General features: G+C 46.1%; 1 protein-coding gene across 1 annotated transcript in view; it reads right to left on the reverse strand.

Moving 5' to 3' along the window:
* The window catches only part of LOC112393470 (polycystin-1-like protein 2), an 81,857-nt gene extending 74,491 nt beyond the window's left edge, over window positions 1–7,366 (reverse strand). The window contains 3 exon segments of the mRNA XM_024735719.1: window positions 2,087–2,285; window positions 4,404–4,568; window positions 7,066–7,366. Coding sequence (XP_024591487.1) covers window positions 2,087–2,285; window positions 4,404–4,568; window positions 7,066–7,366 — 665 coding nt within the window.
* Window positions 7,367–21,886: the final 14,520 nt, after the last annotated feature.

The following is a 21,886-nucleotide window of genomic DNA, read 5'->3' on the forward strand; positions in this document are numbered from 1 at the left end:
GAATCTCACTGACTTCTCCATCTGCCACCCCTCTCTTATGCTTCTAGCCAGAGAGAATTCTCTGCTTTGAGGGGCTCATGTGATTAGATTGTACCCACTTCGATAATCCAGGATAATCTTACTATTTTAAGATTAGCAACCATAATTACACGTACAAAGACCCTTTTGCCACGTAAGTTAACATATTCATGGGCATGGCATCTCATCATACCCTCAGTTCCAGGGACTAGGGTGGGAATTTGGGGGTTCAAAGTCTGCCTGCACCAGACGGGAAGAGGTACAGGGCAGGGTGCTTTTTGCCCTCTCTCTCACCACATCTCCTCTGAAGCTCCAGCTCCCTGGGGCCCATCCCTCCCTCCGTGGTCATTGCTCCCACAGGGCAGATCATGGTTCTAGCACCTGCCGGGTGGCCCTGACTTCTGGTTTTGGTGTGACATCCCCCATGGCTGTCCCTCCAGCCCTTTGGGGTGGTAGCGGCTTTCTGCTCCTCTAATCTCAGGGTTGGATCATCATCCCCTATTCGGCTTCTCAGCACTTCCGTGACTGAGTAATTGGGTAACCAATTCCCTGCATTAAATTCCCTCTGTTGGAAGACCTAGCATGATTTCTGTTTTCCTGCTGGGACCCAGTTTGCTATACCCCTCAGTGTGAGATCTGTACCCTACTAGGTGCATCCACAGCACTAGACTACAATCTCCAAGAGAGAGGGAATGTTTTGTTTTGCTTTGTTTTTGTTCACTGCTCTATCTCCAGCACACAGAACAGTACCTGATACATAGCAGGTACAAAATGAGTCTTGCATGAGTAACTGAACAGCACCTTTTCTCCCTTCTGTGTGACATTGAGCACAGTGCTAGGTAATTGCCTGTATTTGTTTCTGTCTCCCCATTAGACTGTGACCCCTTCGAAGAACAGACTGTGTTTGATTCACCCCTGCATCCACAGAGCCCAAGATAGTGCATGGCACAATTTTGGTGCTCAATAAACGTCTGTCAGCAAACTGACTGAATGAATGAGTGATGGTGACACTTAGGTACAAACAGCCCCCCTGGGGCTTTGCCCAGATCTCCTCCAACCCTCCCCAAAAGGATGCAGGGCTCCCATCCAATGTGCCCTCTGGGTGTGGCTACAAGGTTTGGAAGCTTGCATCTGGGCCTTTAAGGAAATAGCCCACTGAGCTCCATCTGTGAAGGAGGCACACCCATTGGCCCGTCCTCCGGGCCTTTCCTCCTTGGTGGGCCACAGCCTCAGGAGTGCTGGGGCAACGAGGCGAGACGAAGAGAACCAACTGGCTGATGTCCGCATTTCTTTCCCTGACGCCTGCTCTAAGGGGAGGAGGGGTGATGTGGGTCAGATGTAGCGGGGAGAGGTGCAAGTTTCTTTCCAAGGGAAAATCCTTGTCACCAGACAAACCTGGCTCAGAGGCAGATTTAATCTGATTTAGAAAAATAAGACCCTAGAGAAACTCTCCCACGTGAAGGAGAGATACCATCCAGAACAGGAGAGATACCACCTGGAACGTTTGTTTGTTTCAGGACTATTCGCAATAGCAAGGATTAAGCAACAATCCTGCACATCTCTCAATAGAGGAAAAGACAAACTATGATATAGTTACATAATAAGTGAAACAAACTAGTACAACATGTATCAAGACAGATGATACGAATCTAATGTTTTATTCATTTCTGTAATGAGGGAATCTTAAGCAGATATGGCATAATACTAAGATTTGACAAAGTTGGGTAGTGGGTCCAGAGGATTTCACTGAAACTTTTTTCATTCTTGTACGTGTGTTTGAAGTATTTCGAAATTTTAAAAATTTAAATTAAAAAAAGAAAGCAACGTTTTTGCACCCAGTTGGGGTGGGGAGGAAAATGTCCACCTGACCCGCCAGGTGGGTTTGATGTCAGGTGAAGGGTGAGCCACGGCCCCCTTACTCCCCTGCTTGGTACTGTGGGCAGACTGGCCAATTTTCTATATGATGGAAGCCCAAGGTCAGATATGAAGGTTGTTCAATCCTTCCAGACCCTTTGCTGGGCACAGGACACCAGGAAGTGCCCTGCATTTGCAGCCAGAGCTACAGAGCCCTTGGGCCCTACCTGCCACTTCGTCCTTGACGCTGACCCAGTTGCATTCCTCCTCCAGGTCTGAGGGGTCCCCGGCATCCTGGATGCAATAATGGGGAGTCTGGCGCCCATAGAAAGCATCCTGGATCTGGATCACCTCCCCTGAGCCACAGTGCATGGTGGCATTGAGGTTCTCGCAGGCCAGACTCTGGCCGACACCTGTGGCAAAGGTAAGGGGACACCTAAGGAGGGCTCGTGGTCACAGATGGGCAAGTGCCCAAGTAATGGGAAGCAGAGGGGTCTCAGGGGTCAGGACTGTGAGATGCAAGGACACAGTGGGAGCTGACTCAGCAAGGGGATGATGTGGAGGGCATGAGCATAGCTCTGGGGCCAGACTGCCCAGGGTCAGGGCCAGCCCAGCCACACTCGGGCTGTGTGGTCTTCTGCAAGTTATTCAGCTTCTCTGTGCCTCCTCTTTATGGGGGGAGTCGTTAGGAGGATCAGATGAGTCTGTACAAGTAGGGTCAGGGCTGTAAAAGTGGCAAGTATCATTCCACCTGTTTCGAGTGCCTTCCTTGAGACTTCTCTGAAAACAATGCCTGGCACATCATAGATGCTAAACAAGCATTTGCTGAATGCATGAGTGATTTCATCGAGTCTTCATACCAGTCCTATGAGCTGCACTATTATCCTCCCCTGTGGTAACATCGGGCTCTGTGGGGTCACTGTGCTGAAACCCCACTCCAGCCCAGCTCCTGGCATGTGGTCTATGCTCAGTAAACATTTGTTGATAAAGAATGACCTGGCTCAGACGTGCACAGCAGAAAGTAGGAAACACTGGCTTCAGACTCAGGCCCGTCTGCCTGCTGGGACCGCCACAGGGCAGGGGTTGAGATCAAAATCTGTGTTCGTTTCCTAATGGCTGCTGTAACAAATGACCACAAACTTAGTGGCTTAAACGGCACAAATTTATCTTCTTACAGTTACGGTCAGAAGTTCAAAATGGGCTTTACTGGGCTAATATCAAGGTGTGGGCGGGGCTGGTTCCTTCTGGAGCCTCTAGGGGAGAAGCTACTCCCTTGCCTTTTCCAGCTTCTAGAGGCTGCCCCTTCCTTCATCTTCAAAGCCAGCAGCACAGTGTCTCCCAGTCTCTCTCTCTGATCTTCGCGTCTCATCTCTGTCACCTCCCAGCTGTGTGGAACTTACCCTTTCTGAGCATCACTTTTCTTAGCTTTATCATGGGCCTGCGACAGAATGATGGAGGTATTTCTACTGTGTGATAAATAAGTGCACAGAGGCACGTACAGCTCAGTGCCGGGAACTCCTGCTGGATGTATGTTAGCTCTTCCTAGTGTGACTTCGTGCCAGGGACTGCAAGACCCTGGGGGCCGACGGTGCTGAGACAGGCTTGCAGTGGGAGTGGGGAAGGGGATGGGGTTTGGGGGGAGCTTTGGTAAGAACTGAGGAAGCTACACAACCCACAGGTCCACAAAGCTTTCGACTTTTCCGAATCGGCCAGGCAGGAAAGTTAAGCTTGCGTGGCCTCTATAAAGCTGACTGTGGGGGATATAGAGCAGGGGTCCCCATAAGTGTCTGAACCCAGACTGGGGCCTGGGTGCCAGAGTCTCCAATGAGGGGCTTAGAACCAGGGAGGGGACTGGGCCTGGAAGCCCAGAACCTTCTGTCAAGGCTGGCTTGAGGGTCAGGGGACCACAAGGCAGCTCAGCTCCAAGACCAGGCCCCCCATGGCAGGCAGGACCCAGTGTGGGTCTCGGGCCACTCCTGCGGGGACTCGCACACAAAGTCCCCAGGAAGGGGTTCCCAGGGCCCACAAAAGGGGCCTACCACAGGCAGCAGCTGGAAAGGGCACAAGAGCAGAGCGTGGGGGGATTTGGGAGTTGGGAGTGAGATGCGGGGGTGAGGGGCTCAAAGCCAGGCTGACCAGGGAGTGGGAGTCAAGGGTGAGTGAGAACAGCCTCCTGGGACCACATGTCTCTTCATGGGAAGACTGGAAAGGGAGCAGAGATAGGGCTGAGCACTTCCCTCTAATGTGGGCTATGAGAGGGGAAGACAGAGAGACAAGTGAGACTAGAGGGCAGGTAGGCAGGTAAGTGGACAGGGAGAGAGCGGGACATGAGCTGGAGAGATGAAGTGAGACACAGAGCATCACACAGCTGGAGATTGTGGGCATTTAGAGAGATAGAGACAGAGAGACAGAGACAGAGAGATACAGAAAAAGAGAGAACAAGACAGAAGGAGATGCAGAGAGATAGAGACAGAGAGAGAGAGTCAGAGAAAGAAAGAAGGAAGGAGACCCCACAGCACAGGCCAGCTCACCAAACTCGCAGATGAAGGCGAACTCCTGTGTGCAGTTGTCCGAGGGCAACCACCCGAAGGAAGGGTCTCTCCCATTGTAGCCCCAGGGGTTGGTTACAGAAGCATCCTGCCCTCGGCGCCAGTGACTGTAGCTCACATTTGAGGTGTCCAGCCAGATCCTGGGCCCTGGGATGGGAATATGACCACTAGGACTTGGAAGGGTCCTCCTGATCCTGGTGTGCAGAGAGCTTGCCCCAGCTCCACTCCTTGTGTGCAGTGGGTGCTCAGGCAGTGCTGACAGGCTGAAGGGCTCTCTGTCCCATGCCAGTGAAGGGGCATCACCTAGCCACTATCTTCCAAGATAAGGTCTCAGCCTACAAACCGGGGTGCCGAGCCCAAGAGCCCATACAAAGAGGTTTGATTAAATAGATGATGCTTCCAGTAATGTGTAACCACAATTTGAAATAGAGCACCGGACTTCCCTGGTGGCACAGTGGTTAAGAATCCGCCTGCCAATGAGTAGCTTGGACACAGGTTCGATCCCTGGTCCAGGAAGATCCCACATGCCGCGGAGCAACTAAGCCTGTGCACCACAACTACTGAGCCTGCACTCTAGAGCCCACAAGCCTCTACTACTGAAGCCCATGAGCCACAACTGCTGAAGCCCGCGAGCTCTAGGACCCACGTGCCTCAACTACTGAGCCCACATGCTGCAACTACCGAAGCCAGCGCGCCTAGAGCCCGTGCTCCCTAACAAGAGAAGCCACCGCAATGAGAAGCCCGCACACCGCAACAAAGAGTAGCCCCCGCTCACCGCAACTAGAGAAAGCCCATGCGCAGCAGCGAAGACCCAATGCAGCCAAAATAATAATAATAAATTAAAAAAAATTTTTTTTAATTTAAAAAATAAAATAAAAAAGAGCACAGAAGTGTGCCTCAGGATGGCAAGACATACTCCAGAGAGAAGCAGGGGCCCTTGTCAAATATACTTGGGCAGCAGTGAGTTAAAGTGGAAGCAATTTTCATGATTTTGGTACTCTTCAGAGCCTTGAATACACCAACATGATTGTTGAAGAAGTGTGTGTGTGTGTGTGTGTGTGTGTGTGTGTGTGTATGTGTGTGTGTGTGTGTGTGTAATACAGAGGTACACCAGAGGTCTAGAAAACACTGGCTGTAAACTATTTACTGTGAAGACTCAAAAATACATTTACCATTTTTTTAAGGAAAAGAAATCCATACATATGGTTTAAAAAATTCAAAGAACATAAAAGGGTATAAAGTGAAAACATCTTCCCTCTTTCAACCTATGGACTACTCCCATTATTGTTATGTTTCTTGAAAATTGTTCCAGGATGAATTGTATCCATACATCAACATTTATGAATGCCTGAAATCTAGTTACATAAATGCCATCATATCACACACAGCCAGGACAGTCCCTTGCTTCTTAAATAACACTGAGCGATGGAGGTTGGGACGTATCAGCCTACTCAGATCTACCCCATTTTCTGTAGCAGCCATGCAGTATCCCTTGGAGATTTTAAATAGACACGCTCCTTTAACTGCATGTGAATGGGTGTCCGATATACAGAAATCCACAATTTCTGCATCTACAAAGCAAGAAACCATTCAGTAGATGTTGCCTGAAGATGCATTTTAGAATTCAAATCTCTTGGCTGTGAGTTTCCTAAAATGAGCTTCTCCGGCTGCTCCTTTATTAAAGTATTTCCATCCACGCTGGTACATTTCTACAGGTGTTCAGCCCAGACCAAGCTACTCATTTATAAAACCCAGCAGCTTCTACTGGGCAATGGGAGGTAGCAGGACGCTGTCATCTTGAACAACTCATTTCATCCCTCTGGACTTATTTTCCTCATTCATAAAATAAGAGTAGCAGTGCTTGCCTCATGGGGCAGGGGTAAGGCTTAAATACGGACATTCATTTTTTGTTGTGTATGGACACTGGGAAAACAAAACCGACCAGAATAATGGTTCCTTCCCTTGAAGAACTCATAGTCTGGGGGGAAGACAACTAAAAACTGAAGTCATGCCAAAAGTGCTCTCCTAAATGTGTGGACAAGATCCTACAGGTGCAAAGAGGAGGACTCACCTGAACGTGCGGGGGTTGGAGGAAGGGGTCCTCACCGAGCGAAGGATAAGGTAGGGTTTCCAGGACAACTGTTACCATGAGACTGTCTAATGTGAATTGAGCTGTGCTACGCACTTAACCCACTTCAGCCTCATAACAAGTTGGGGAAGGACATGTGGAAGTGCTTTGAAAATAGCTTAGTCATTATTTCCTGAGACCCTGTTTTCCCATCTGTAAAATAGGGACAACAATCATAACTGTCTCATCGGTTATGATAAGCATTCACTGTGAAAATGGACGTGAAGCACTCAGGACAGTGCCAGGCACTATTCTAGCAAGAACTGAAGAAGCCATAGCTAGTCTTAGGCACAAGCAAAGAAAGGGACATTTCTAGCATGTCAGCTACAAGCTGGATTCTGTGCTAGGTACTGCACAAGAATTCTTTTATTTGATCCACAAAAGAACCAAAAAGGAGGGTCTCCTTACCATGAGAATTGGGATGTACTAATTTGTTCCATGGAGTTCTGAGTAAGAAACTATGGTGAGAATCACAGCCACAAGCTCCCCATAAAACAAAATTATCGTGGCACCTACCTTCTGTAGTATCATTCCAAGCCAAGTTCCATGTGAGTCCAATCCACCGTTCCCTGTCCTGGGTGAGGTGCTGCTGCAGAAATAGCTGGGTGGACTCACCATGAATAAAAACCAAATGGCCTACTTGCTCCTCACACCAGCTCTGGGCACTATAGAAGGTGCGGCCGAGAGGCACAAATTCATAGCAAGCATCTCTGAAAGCCACTTGGCTCTTAGAGCAAAAGCTGCCATCCTCTGGCTTAGCCATAATGGCCCTAAACCCCAGGGCAAGCCCCAAGAGTACCAAGGCCAAGGTGCTCATCCTTGAACCACGGCTGGAGCATCTGGATGGGCCTGGCTCTCAGGTCCTTCATATGCTCGTGCCTTCACAACTGGCTGCCATCCATCTTTCCTTCTCTTGTTGTATCACATAATAGTGACTAACTTCTTGTTTAAGTGTCTGCATTTTTGTTAATGCACATCTTGTTAATGTGTCTGCATTTTTGCTTCCCCCAGCTCTTTGTTCCATGAAGTTCCAAATCCAACTAATTTGCAAAAAGGTCTTGTAGAGAAAGATAAAGTTGCTGTATCACTTGTCTGCTTGTCATTGGGTGAACCATTAGCTTCTGATAAAAATTCCTTGTTATCGGTTTTTATGTCATTACCTTTCAGGGCTAAATGTTTCACGAGGAGCCATCAGCTTGTGGGAAGTATGCGATAAAAGGAAACTGGCAGGAAAGCTAGAGTTATGGATGGTAAAGAAACCAAGTTGAGCTCATATCCAACCCCATTGTCTGTGGCCGCTGTGCCCAGATGATAATCACCTTCTCCCCAACATGGCTTCAATCCTAATGGAGATTTTTTCTGCTCTCTGACTCATCACATTACCACTCATGCCTGTTTGAGAATAAAAATTTCCTACAAAATTTATTTGATGTCATCATGAAAATAAGCTTTTAAAACTTCAAACTGCCCATCCTCACCTACTGCCTAAACCCTCCAACAGGTGTCCATGGTCAATGGATCAAGTTCAAACCTCCTGGCTTTGTATTCAAGGCCCTATATGAAATGATCTCTGACAATGTTTCCAAACACACCCCCAGAATGTGGGGAAACATGCTCTCTCACCAATTGCTGATGCAAGTATGAATTGGTACAACCTCTATTGTGGGTAGTGTGACAATACCTATCAAAATTTTTAAAAGTACAAGCTCTGTAATGGAGCAATTCCACTTCTAGAAACTTTACCTACAGATGAATTCATACATATGTGATATGTCATATATATATATATATATATGGTTATTTATTACAGAATTTTGTAAGAAGGAAAGATGGGAAACAACCTAAACGTCCATTTAAAGAAAACTGGTTAATAAAAGGTGGTACATCCTAAATAGCCACTAAAACATGAACATATTCTTTGTATACGAATTCGGGAGGATCTCTAAGATTTTGGCTAATATTAAAAGTGAAGTATGAGACATTGATTAGGTTCCAATTCCATTTACACACAACCCATATGAATACTTCTTTGTATATGTGTATAATATATCTCTTAAGGGACATACAAGAGACTAGCAACAGTGATTGCCCAGTGTGGGGAGCGGGGACTAGGTGAGTGGGAGACAGACACAGGAGCGAGATTTTTGTTTCATTGGCCGCCTTTTTGAGACTTTTCCATTTTGTACTATGTGAATGCATTACCTGTTCAAAAATTATAAATTCTCATGAGCCCATCATTCCCCCAGAAGCTCAAAGTCACAGCTCATCCTATCATAATTCATTGCTGGTGACCTTCCTTCATGTCTCTGTGCATTTGTCTGGGCTCTTCCTTTTGCAGGAACCCCTTTCTCCCTAGTCCATCTGTGATCACCCTCAAGCTGATCCCCGATTAGCTCAAACAGCACTTCCTCAATGAACCTTGTAGAACTTGCCTCAAATAATATGCCTCTCTCCTCTGAGTTTCTTTTCTCTTTTTTTATAACAAAAGCTTTATTAAGATATAATTCACTTTCCATACAATTCATCCATTTTAAATATATATCAACAGTTTTTAGTATATACACAAGGTTATGCAACCATCAGCACAATCAATTTTAGAACATTTTCATCACTCCCGAAGAAACCATATTCTGATAGCATTCACACCCCGTTCCTCCCTCCCCCAGCTCTGACAGCCACTAATCTACTTTCTGTCTCTAGGGATTTGCTTATTCTGGAAATTTCATATAATCCTCTGTGGCCTTTTGTGACTGGCTTTTTCCACTTTAGCATAGTGTCTTCAAAGTTCATCCATCTTGCAGCAGGTATTAATGCTTCATTCCTTTCCTTTTTTTTTTTTGGCACTCCAGAAAAGTTTATAGAATAAATGTTCAATGAAGGTTTTTTTTTTAACATCTTTATTGGAGTATAATTGCTTTACAATGGTGTGTTAGTTTCTGCTTTATAACAAAGTGAATCAGTTATACATACACATATTTCCCCATATCTCCTCCCTCTTGCGTCTCCCTCCCACCCTCCCTATCCTACCCCTCTAGGTGATCATATGGTAGTTCTATTTGTAGTTTTTTAAGGAACCTCCATACTGTTCTCCATAGTGGCTGTACCAATTCAGGGTTTTTCAGAACTAATATAGCCCCACCTTAGCTCTTTGTTTGCCTTCCTGAGTAATATTTGTTGTTCATGATAACTTTCAAGATTAATTAAATTTGCCAAAATTACTATGATACTTTAGTGGTGGGAAAAATTGTTTTCACTACTAATGCCAGAGTTCCTCTTGGGAACTTTTTCTTTAGAAAAATACCTATTAGGCCATTTGGGTTGTGATAGGGATGACACCAAGGGCCTGGTTTGTACCATTATAACAAGAGATGGTCTTCTTAAGAAATTAATAATTTGAGATTGGAGAAGGGAGCCATGCAATGTGGTGGGACTCTGGAGCATTCAAAAAAGGTGTCAGATAAACCGTCTCTTGTGGCAGGGTGGCCAAAGGCTTTAGAGAACACAGCTGTCTAATGTCTGTTTTTAAGCTTTTAGCTTGCTCTGACCTGAGTTACCATTATTTTGTTTTTTGCTTCCACCCCTCTCTCCCCCAGCCCCTGGCAACTACGACTTTCTATTGCTATGGACTTAACTGTTCTGAACATTTCATACAAATGGAATCATGCAATATGTGTACCTTTGTGCCTAGCATACTTTTTCAGGTTTCATCCATATTGGAGCATGTATCCGTACTTCATTCCTTTTATTGAGGAATAATATCCCATTGTACAGATAGACCACATTTTGCTTATTCTCTTTTCTGTTGATGGACATCTGGATTATTTTATTCTGTGAATTTCTTGGGGGGAAGGAATAATGTCTCTTAACCTCTGTCTATCCCTTGGCTGGCACACAGTAGGACTCAATGAGCATTTGCCAGCCTGGCCCCATTTCCCAAGTCCCTGGGGCTGACACTTGACCCCCCCTCCCTTTCCCAGAAGCCCTTCCAAGAACCCTGGAGTAGCCTTTCCAGGCAGAGCCCTGGGTAGAATTTGATGTCATCGCTGACTCACAGGCTGGAACACAGGCTGGGCAGAACTTGTCTCTTATCTCCAGGGGCCAAGCATCTAATGACTTTCATTAGAAAACTATGTGGAAGGCCACACGCAGAGATAATGTGTCTCCTGGATAAAGGCTTCATTTATGTCCCTCGTGGAACATGCTTGGAGACATTCGATAAGGAACACAAATGTGCAGGCTGAATTCCATTTCCACATTCTTTATATTCTGATAAATTGCAGACTCCTGGGCACAGAATTCATCTTGGTGATGTCAGCTCCCAATGTGCCTTAACCTCTGTGTATGTGAAGAAAGGAAGCAGGACATGGCTGGACCCATGTGAGCCTGATTCCAAGGATCTGATCCAGCTGCCTAAGCCTCCAAATCCTGCATTGCAGGATCAGCCAATGAAAGCAGAAAGAGAGCAAGTTTGGTTTAAATAGGGCACTGAGTTCATAAAAAGAACCATAAAGCTATTCACGCCCTGTGGCCCAGACATCCCAGTCCTGGGAATAGACCCATTTTAGTTTCGGTCCCCTCAGAAGCCTAGACAAGAATTTAAGTGCAAGCAGCTTATTTGGGAGGGGGTGCAATGCTATAGTAACTGGTGTTTTTGTTAGTCATATTGAAATTTGCCTTCCATTCGATCAAAAAGACAACATGACAAAAGAATTTGCGTGGTCCCATCACCCTAATACATTCTCGTTTCTTTGTGGTTTCTTCAAATGCTTCTTTTCTTGAAGACAGATGTTTACCCAGGCACAATCGTAGTGTACGTATAACTAGCTCATATTACATCCTGCATTTCCCACTTAGCATTAGATAGTAAGCCTTTTCCATGTTGCTAAAGGGCGTTGAAATCCGCATGGTGGTGGCTGGGTCTCCTTTCAATGAATGGACATTGATTACACCATTCCCATTTTGCTAGATGTTCTGTGTGGTTTTCGTCACCTGTCTGTGATCTGTTCACTTTTGCTATCCTAGTCAACACTTCTATGAACATCTTCTTGCACTTACCCCGTAGCCTGGGCTGAGTTATCTCTTGAGGGTTATAGCAGACACTGTCAATGCCCCACCTTACCCTACACTTACCATGTAAGGCTTCTAAATGCACCCATGGCTCTTTGCCTCCCTCTGCACACAAGGAACAGAATGGAAATGCCTGGAAGTTTGAGCCTCTCGGAAGAAACTCTCACCCTATTGACCAAAGTTGCTGGGTCAGTCAATCCCCCAGCTCTCTAAAGATTACTCTAAGGCATGTTCACACCATCTGCAGAGTCTCCCACCAGACTGAGCCTCAGTTTCCTGAGATGGTAATGACCTTGATAATGTACTGTTAATGTCTACCCTCCCTGTTTCACCGCTCCACTCCTGGGTTCACCACCCAAATAAACCATTTGCACTGGAATGTTTGTCTTTGGGTCTGCTTCTGGGAAAGCCAAGCTCAGACAAGTCTATCCTTGGGACTGGGATGCCTGCCCACAGGGCATGAACATCTTTGTGATTCTTGCTATGGACTCAACGCTGTTGAAACCAAATTAACAATCTCTCTGTTGTTCATTTCGCTGATCCCACTTGAAGGCTCAGGCTGCCAGATCAAATTCTGGGAAACACACTCACACAGCTGAGTCGTGCCCTGCACACTCTTCTCGTGGTTTCAGTTCTATACTTGGGGACCAGCTCTGAGCAACTGATAACAACCTGAGTCACTGGAATGGTGGGTTGTGTTCTCTTGGTTTTTTAAACATGTATGTAGGTGAGGCTTCCAAGTTTGCTCATGTATGCCTTGTTGTTTGCTTCTATAGGGTGCCTGGTAACCTGGATCTTAAAGGACTAGTCAGGAAGAGAGGGGTGAGGTGGAGGTAGGGGTGGGGGAAAAGCTGGTAGAAGGGGGTTCTCAGGGAGAGGCCCCAGAATGTTAAGTCCCTATTGCGTGTCAGCACCCCAGGACCAACATAAACCACAAAACCCTACCTTATCCCCCCTGAGTGGTCTGCCACGGCAGCCACACCTCCACACGTTTGCACATGCCGTTTCTCCACTGAGAATGTCTTCTCTCATACGCTTGCACACTTACACGCTTTTTCAAGAATAATTCAACTATAAACCGTTTCTCTGAAGCCTTCTCAGCCTCTGCACGAGTTAATTGCCGCTTAATCCATGCCCTTGTAACAGTTTAATCTACTTCCATTTTAGCATTGCTTAAGTTTTCAGCCTTAAAAAAGAGAAGAAGGAAAAAAATATATATATGTATATATAAAAGAGAACAAGAGAGAAACTACAAGAACTTAGATGTAAATATAAATCCACTTACAGCCTTTGTAGTTTCCACTTTTGAGTTGTTTTGCTTAATCACTATTGTGGGTTCAGCTGTAACTTCCAAAAGGATTGAAATTGAAATTCTAACCCTTGGTACCTGTGAATGTGACCTTATTTGGAAACAAGGCCTTTGAAGATGTGGTCAAGTTAAGAAGAGGTCATGCTGGCTAAGGGGAGCCCTAAGGCAATGACTGGTGTCCTTATAAGAAGAGGGAGATCTGAGCAGAGAGACACACAGAAACAGAGGCAAGAAGGCCATATGACAACCGAGGCAGAGGTTGAAGTGATGTAGCTGCAAGTTAAGGGACATCACAGATTGTTAGCAGTACCGGAAGCTGGAGGAGTCTGCCCTCAAGACTTCAGAAGGATCATGGCTCTACTGTCACCTTGGCTTCAGACGCCTGGCCTCTAAAACCATGAGAGAATAAATTTCTGTCGTTTAAGCCACCAAGTTTGTGACACTTTGTCATGGCAGCCCTAGCAAACTAATACAATGACGATATAGTCCAATGAGGCCATGTGCCATTCATTCATTCAGTATCTCTTGGGACCTACTATGTGCCGGGCACTGTGCTTATCTCCGGATTTTAAATAGGAGAATGATGTGGTCAGCTTTGAATTTCAGCCGGGTCACCTGGTGGCAGCAGGGAAGGTAGATTGGAAGGGGTGGGACTGGGGCCCATGAGGAGGCTGCTCCTAAGAGGTCAAAAATAGTGAGGATAGCAGCTGGGGGACTGGAGGTGAGAGGTGCAGTGTGAAAGATTATTTAGGAGGTAGAAATGTCAGGACATCGTCCAGACTATAACTCAGTGGTTATTATTTAAATTGAATTTTTGTCCAGCTTCACTGACTGGGCCCTGAAGTACATGGTGGAAAATTGAACTGTTCCAGCTCAGGCGTTAGAAGGCACTTCTTTTTCTACCAGTGATGTCCGCTGTATTTCAGTCTTGTCAATTCTCCCAAGTGTGACAAATTAGTTTTATATAAATGATAATACACAGAACCTCTGCATGATTATTATTATTATTTGCATTCCTTTCTCCCTTGTCAGACTCTGAGCTCATTGAGGTCAGGAGCTATGATTTCCCATTTTTCTGTCTGAAATACCCTATACGCCACCAGTCTCTGCTGTTTAGTAGAACTTTGAGGAAATTATGAATCCTCTTAAATGTTAATGGCATAATTTATGGTCTTTGTTTAGTGGTGAAGTGTTCACTCCGGGAGTCTTGGGGAGGCTCTCCCACCACTCCCTACATCCTGTGTTCTGGAGCTCACCACCAACGCTTGTCCCTCGGGGAGGCAGCTGCCACCTGTGCTGGCACTATTCCTGTTACCTTGAACGCTGCTATCCGAGATTTCCACATTATCCTGCTCAGCTTGTCACACCGGCTAATTAGAGGCACCATTTAAAAGCTAACTTAATGGGAAAACCGCAAAGTAATTTAGATATGATAACATTATCTCCAAAAGGGAAATATTAACTCACTTTAGGCTACAACTTTGTTAGTAGAAGATACAGAATTGCAAAATAAGCCTGCTGTTTTTATAGCACAAAAAACTTTTCCTTTTGAATTCAGCTTTACATCTTCATCTCGAGGCTGCTTTATGGACGCAGCACATTCCATGGAAAAAGTGGCCTTGGGGAAGGTAGCCTCCTCTTCCTGCATCCTTCCCCAAATTACAAGGTAAGAGGATTCCACGTTCAATCTCCCACCCCAGCCATGTGTTGTGTGATTTCTGGTCCGGGGTACCACCTCCAAAGCTTCAGTTGCTTCCTCCATAAAGAGGGGATAGTAATAGTGTCTGCCGGGTCTGTGTCACGATAACAAGATACACAAACTACAGAGCAGGAGCACACATCTGGGAACCCCCATCCTTCTCCCTCCCCAAGGGAGGAGGCCAAGCCTTCCTGCTCACGCTGAGAGCGTCTCAGATCCTCCAGAGGGCAGACTGTGTGTGGTTCTGTACCATGCCTTCCACCCTCTGGAAGGGAGTCCTCTTCCACAGTCTCTGGATCACTGCTGGAAGCAACATAGCCAACTTGTGCAAACGTGTGTGACTTGGGAGGAAGCCCAGGGGTTACTCAACCCAACTCAGAGAAGGGCCCTGCCAGTTACCGCCTCCTCGAACCCCAGCCTTCTTCCTGCTTCCCTCTCAGCAACCCAGCCTCCAGTGCCTCAAGTCTGAATGATTTTCCTCTTCCGCCACCCCTCTCTCTCCTGCCTGCCATTTCCCCTGGCCCCTGCTCTCCTCTCCTGCACACCCACGCCTTCAAAAATCTGGAATGAGGTGGTGTGGCCACGCTGTGGGATGCCTCTCAGTCTTCGCACAAGCTGTGGCCCTTTTGGATCGCTCCTCTCAGCTTCTCCTCGTGGCCAACTCCCAGCCATCCTTCAGCTCTTGGCTTGGCATTGCCCCTTTCAGGAAGCCTTCTGGAAAACCCCTCTCCCTACCCTGGAGGATTTCTCACTCATGCCTCTTTGTCACCTCTTCTGTGGCACTGCAACCCCACCCCAGACGGGTGGCCCTCCGTATTTGTGGAACAGCTGAATGAATGAATGTGTGAGCTATTCACATTTTTACCATTGACAGCCATGGGCTTCTCTGACAATTATACTCTCTAAACTGGCTTGTCGTGCAGTCATAACTGCTTCTGTCCACCTGAGTCACATACAAATGCCATCTTGGCAGCTCTCCTGCTAACTCAGCACTGTCAATAGAACTTTCCACAGTGATTTACACTGGCCAAGATGGCAGCCACCAGCCACATGTGTCTACAGAGCCCTTGAAATGTGGCTAGTGTGGATAAGGAATTTAATTTCATTGCCATTAACTTATATTTAAGTTTAAATAGCCACATGCTACTAGCAGCTACTGTGTTGGACAGCACAGCAAAATTCCCGCAGAAATGCCTTCCTGGACCTGGCCTCTTGACTTAGGACACCATCGCCTACAGCGTACAGCCCAAATTCTTACAATCTGGCACAATCTAATCCCTAAACGGGGATCGGACTGTGCACTGTTCATTTCCACTACCTCCATCCCGGAGGCAGTGGAAATGAACAGTGGTTGCAAGTACAGCTCTGGAGCTAGGCTGCCTGGGTTCGAAGCCTAGCTCTGTGGTGTTGGGCAAGTTACTTAGCTCCTCTGTGCCTCACTCTCCTTGTCTGTAAAATGGGGCTAAACACCTGTACTTAGGGTGATTGTGAGGAGTACATGATCATGTGTACAAAAGGCTTACAAGGAAAGCCCAGCACCTAGGAAGCTCTCAATAAATGGCACCTATAATTGTCATTATCTGTCACTAAGTCCCTGGTGGCGCTGGCTCTGCTTCCTCCCTGTCCGCCTGCTAGAATTGTCCAGCTCCACGCCATTGCCCACTCTGGCCCTCCCACCTGCCTCCTCTTTGCCCATCTAACTGCTTCCCACCCTCAAGGGCTCGGCTGTGCACCTCATCCTCCAGGAAGCCTTCTTTCTTAACCCTCCCCAGCCTGAGCAAGATTTCCCTCCTCAGAACTCCCACGATACTTATCTGTGCCTCTTCTAGAGCAGGTATAATAGGGAACTAGCTATTACTTACTGTGTACGTGTCTTCACAGCCAAACTAGAAGAAACTTAAAATCCTGTACTGGGTCATGAGGGTCTACTTTCCTTCCAGGGACAGACCAGAGTTGTATACATTGTAGCTGCTCCAAAAAATTAATGTTTCTGCTTATCATACTGGCTGACCTTTCCAAGTTTTCTCTCTTTTCCAAGAAACGATAGGAAAGGAGCACGCTATGAACTCCTACTATATTCTAAGCACCATGACATACACGATTAGAGCTTACAAGGTTTAGTTTAAACTTTGCAGCCACCTGTGAGGCAGATATTATCATTCCTATTTTAGAGATCAGGAGACTGAGGTTCTGAGATTTAAGCCAATAGCTCAGCGCTCAGCTTAGCAGGTGGAAGAGCTGAGGCTCTAATGGAAATGGGTCTGTTAAGGTTGTGAGTCTCCAGAGGTGGCCCCAGGGGACCACACAGCCCAGGCCCATATTCGCACCCTGGTGTGGCCCCTCCTTGCCCCAGTCAGGGGAAATGAAACTATGCCAGTCCTAGGTTCAGCCTTAAAGGAGACTGGCAGCTTCTGCTTCCTCTCTCTTGAAATACTCACTTTTGGGGGCTTTTCTGCCATGGAAGAAGTCTGGCTATCCTGTTAGAGAGATCTCAGGGAGAGGGTCAAGGAAGGCCCTGAAACCACATGGGGAAGGAGAGAGGCCCAAGCCCAGCCCTCCTAGTGTCCCGGTCAACTGCCAGCTGACTCACAGCCACACCAGGAACCCACACTGTGAAAGCAGAAGAACTGGCCCACAGAGCACTGTCAACCCACAGAGCTGAGCCCACAGAGCCCACAGACGTGATCAAATGCTTGTTGTTTGAAGCCACTAAGTCTTTTTTTTTTTTCGTTTAATAGTGTTTTTTTAATTTAATTTTTATTTTATATTGGGGTATAGTTGTTTCACAATGTTGTGCTAGCTACAGGCATACAGCAAACTGGTTCAATTACACACACACACATCCATTCTTTTTCAGATTCTTTTCCTATATAGGTTGTTACAGAATATTGAATAGAGTTTCCTGTGCTATACAGTAGGTCCTTGTGATTATCTGTTTTATATATAGTAGTGTGTATATGTTAATCCCAAATCCCTAATTTATCCCTCCCTCCCATCTTTCCCCTTTGGTAACCATAACTTTGTTTTCTAAGTCTGTGAGTCTATTTCTGTTCTGTAAATAAGTTCATTTGTATCATTTTTTTAGATTCCACATATAAGTGATATTGTATGATATTTGTCTTGTCTGACTTACTTCACTTAGTGTGATAATCTCTGGGTCCATCCATGTTGCTGCAAATGGCATTATTTCATTCTTTTTATGGCTGAGTAATATTCCATTGTATATATGTATCACATCTTCTTTATCCATTCCTCTGTTGATGGATATTTAAGTTGCTTCCATGTCATGGCTATGGTGAATAGTGCTGCAATGAACATTGGGGTGCATGCATCTTTTTGAATTATGGTTTTCTCCAGATATATGCCCAGGAGTGGGATTGCTGGATCATATGGTAGCTCTATTTTTAGTTTTTTAAGGAACCTCCATACTGTTCTCCATAGTGGCTGCACCAAATTACATTCCCACCAGCAGTGTAGGAGGGTTCCTCTTCTCCACACCCACTCCAGCATTTATTGTTTGTAGACTTTTCGATGATGGCCATTCTGACCGGTGTGAGGTGATACCTCATTGTAGTTTTGATTTGCATTTCTCTAATAATTAGTGATGTTAAGCATCTTTTCATGTGCTTTTTGGCCATCTGTATGTTGGAGACACTACGTCCTAGAGTGGTGTGTTACACAGCAAACAATGACCCAAACTCTTGTGTATGAAGAGCTACTTCCCTTTACACTACCATTGCCCTGTTTTCTTATGCACTGGCCAGTTCTCATCCCATTTTAAGGCAGCACATGCATTTTAGAAATTGTGGAACACCTACTTTTGCTCCCATATCTCCTCTGTTCTCAAATATCAGCTTCAAAATGTGGGCAGCATTACTGGCTAGTGGGGGAGAACATGCGCTGACTAGCTGTTGACTTTGATCAAATTCCTCCACGTCTCTGAGGCTGTAAAAATAAGATTGCTAATGACTCCCTCACAGAGATGAACTAAAAGACAGCTAATAAGACACTTAGCATGCTACTTGGCATGTGTCAAGCATCCAGTGAATGGTGTTTATCAGAGGCCGGAGGACAGGCCAGGAGACAGCTCCTACTGGCGACAAGTCCCTTGTCCCACTCTTCCCATATTAGCAAAGACATGGAAAGCAGGGGTCAGGCTTTCATGGTTCCAGAGCGATGCCAGAGCTTCCTGGGAAAGAACAGCTGCTGCTTGTTATTTTTGTTGATAAAGAGGGAGGATGGAGGTTTGACATGAAGGCAGTCCTGTGAACCCCTGCACTGCCTCTAACTGCCTTGGGAAATGCATATTTTGGGGATATGCAGACTCACCCCCCAAACAGAAAGAACATCATGAGAGCCCGAGAAGGCAGGGACTGACTCTCATTAATCACTACTATATCCTCAGAATTTGGCATGTAGTTGGTATAATTTTTGAGAACGCACAGGATTGTTTTTCCTCTTATAAGGATACCAGTCAGTTTGGATGAGGGCCCACCCTAATGGCCTCACTTTAACTTAATCACCTCTTTAAAGGCTCCACCTCCAATGCTGTCACATTCTCAGGTACAGGGGTTAGGACTTCGGATTGTTTTCCTGTTTTGCTCACAGCTGTATTTCCAGCACATAGTAGGTGCTGAGGAAATATATGTTGCGTGAATGAATGTGAGGATGCATGAATGTTGTACTGCCTGCAGACGACACTGTGAGTTGCCTATCCCCAGCCATTCCCTCATTTTTCCTTGCTAATGATATCTTGACATGATTCAGGTAGCAGCGTGTTCTGCAGGGGTGACTCATGACGGGTTTAAGGAAATCAGGGCACTCCTGTTCCTCCTTGCCAGGGATTGGCCTGGGGGGCGGGGGTCACGTGACGCAGTTCAGCCAATGAGACTAAGAGAAAAATCTGCTCAGGGGATCATGGGAAAGAGTTGTCTCTAGCACAAAAAGAGAGAAAGCTGGAAAAAGAAAATGCCTGCTTCGTCCACATCTTATCTCTTTACTTTTGTAGTTATTGTGCAAGGACATGATTCCTGGAGGGAAGGCAGTCATTCATAAGCAAAACTGAATAAGCCCAAGAATGAGAAACCAACCCTCTGAGGATGACAGTGTGGGAGGTGGGAGCCTGGTGAGATGACCCAAATGAGCTTCTGAGCCTGCCAGGAGCCCTAGGTGACTTGATGTCTGAGATAAATGCACATCTTTGGTGTGTCGGCAGATATTCTGTTACTTTCAGCCAAAGTATCTTGCATTAACTCATTGTGCTGTCATGATATTGTTATGGGCTGAACTGTGTTCACCCCCAAATTCATATGTCGAAGTCCTAACCCCTGTACCTGAGAATGTGACAGCATTGGAGGTGGAGCCTTTAAAGAGGTGATTAAGTTAAAGTGAGGCCATTAGGGTGGGCCCTCATCCAAACTGACTGGTATCCTTATAAGAGGAAAAGTGGACACACAGAGACACCAGGGCTGTACATATCCAGAGGGAGGACCATGTAAGGACACAGTGAGAAGACCGTCTACAAGTTAAGGAGACGTCTCAGAAGAAACCAACCCTGCCGACACCTGTATTATGGACTTCGCAGCCTCTGGAACTGGGAAAATTACTTTCTGTGCTACTTTGTTATGGCAGCCCTAGAAAATATATAGATCTCTATTGTTATGATCAAGTTGTTATCACCATCGTGAAAAAGTCCTTTGTTTCACCATAACATCGTCCCTGAGGAGTAGCTGGGACCTGAATGAAGGGAGCTTGCTCAGTATTCCATAACAAGACAATCATATCAACCCAAGACTGGCCTTCTTCGTCCTCCACCCTTCACTTCACTCGGTAGAAACCTAGCAAACATCCCTCATGCGCTGGAGCTGTGTGGAATTGTCAGAGTATATATTTCGAAGTCAGACTTCCTGGCTTTGCTTCCTAATTCGATCTCTGAGCAGCTGTGTGATCTAAGGCAACCTGGTTGTCATTCCTGAGTTTTCTCATCCCCAAAACACTGCTAAGAACACGCATCTCATAGAATTATATAAGGCCAGAGCAAGCCAGTACATGCAGAGGGCTTCACCAAGTACTTGACTCAGAGAATATTCTTGATGGATGGGGACCATTTCTCTTCTGAATACACAAAATGGACAAGAAAGGAGAATACGATCATGTTTTCACTTATATAACTTCAGTCTAATCCTCTCAACAAAGCCTGTGACAGGGCATCGCAACCTGTTTTGCAGAATAAAGTGAGGTTCAGAGGAGTCATGTGACAAATCACAGTTTTAAATCCTAGGGGCTGAGGTTCCAGCCCAGGCCTTCTGATGCCCATAAGCCCTGAGCTCTTTTCTTCTGCACCAGAGATGCTGCGCTTGGTAGTGTAATTTTTTCCCAAGCACTCAATGTATGCCAGACATTCTCCTTTAATCCTCACAAGGACTCAGCGTTCACAACCTAGGAATAAATAACCCTGACATGGTTACACGTGTTTACACCAGACAGCAGAATAAACTGGCAAGCTATTGTGGGACTGAATGGAAAATGTGGATCAAAGGGAAGTGCCTTCAGAGACAGCAGGGAAGAAAGGCCAACATTAACTGTTCGGGGACGAGGGCTTTTGCTAGACCCTTGACTTTGAATAACCTTGAGATTTTAATATTGTTATACCTCTGTTTTACAGATAAGGAAATGGAGGCTCAAAGAGGGTAAGTAACATACCCCAGACACAGAAAAGGGAGGAACGTGAATCTGGTATTAACGCAAACATGTAGCATCTTCCCCTGGACCAGGGCTTCTTAACCAGGGCCTGCTGTGCAAAGTAGAGTACTCTGGAGAAGTTTTAAGACTACTGAGGGCTGGGCTGCACCTTCAGAGACTCTGAATGGGTGGGTCTGGAGTGGGGCCCAGCACGGGTATTGCTAAAGCTCCCACCAGGTGATTGGAATGTGCAGCCAGGGTGGAGCAAAGCCAGGCCACGCTGCTCTCAGGACTGAGCTCTGTGATCCTGGAACAGTCTGGGCCCAGCCCTGATACTACTAGACCCAGCTGGCTGCATAAAGGCCAGCTTTTCTCACTCCACCCAGAGAGGGAACAGCTGGTTCTTTCTTAAAGCAGCATGAGCGAAGGTGAGGCCAGTAACTCATCACCCAACATTCATAGCAAGTTGAATATGGATTTTAGGCAATGGCATCACCTCGAGATTCATGAATGTAGGGGAACCTTAAAATCAAATACAGGCATACTATCTCCCTCTTGATGGGCCAGAAAGTTGGAGCTGA

The sequence above is a fragment of the Neophocaena asiaeorientalis genome, unplaced genomic scaffold (assembly GCF_003031525.2).
Source record: "Neophocaena asiaeorientalis asiaeorientalis breed wild unplaced genomic scaffold, Neophocaena_asiaeorientalis_V1.1 scaffold40, whole genome shotgun sequence".
Lineage (NCBI taxonomy): Eukaryota > Metazoa > Chordata > Mammalia > Artiodactyla > Phocoenidae > Neophocaena > Neophocaena asiaeorientalis.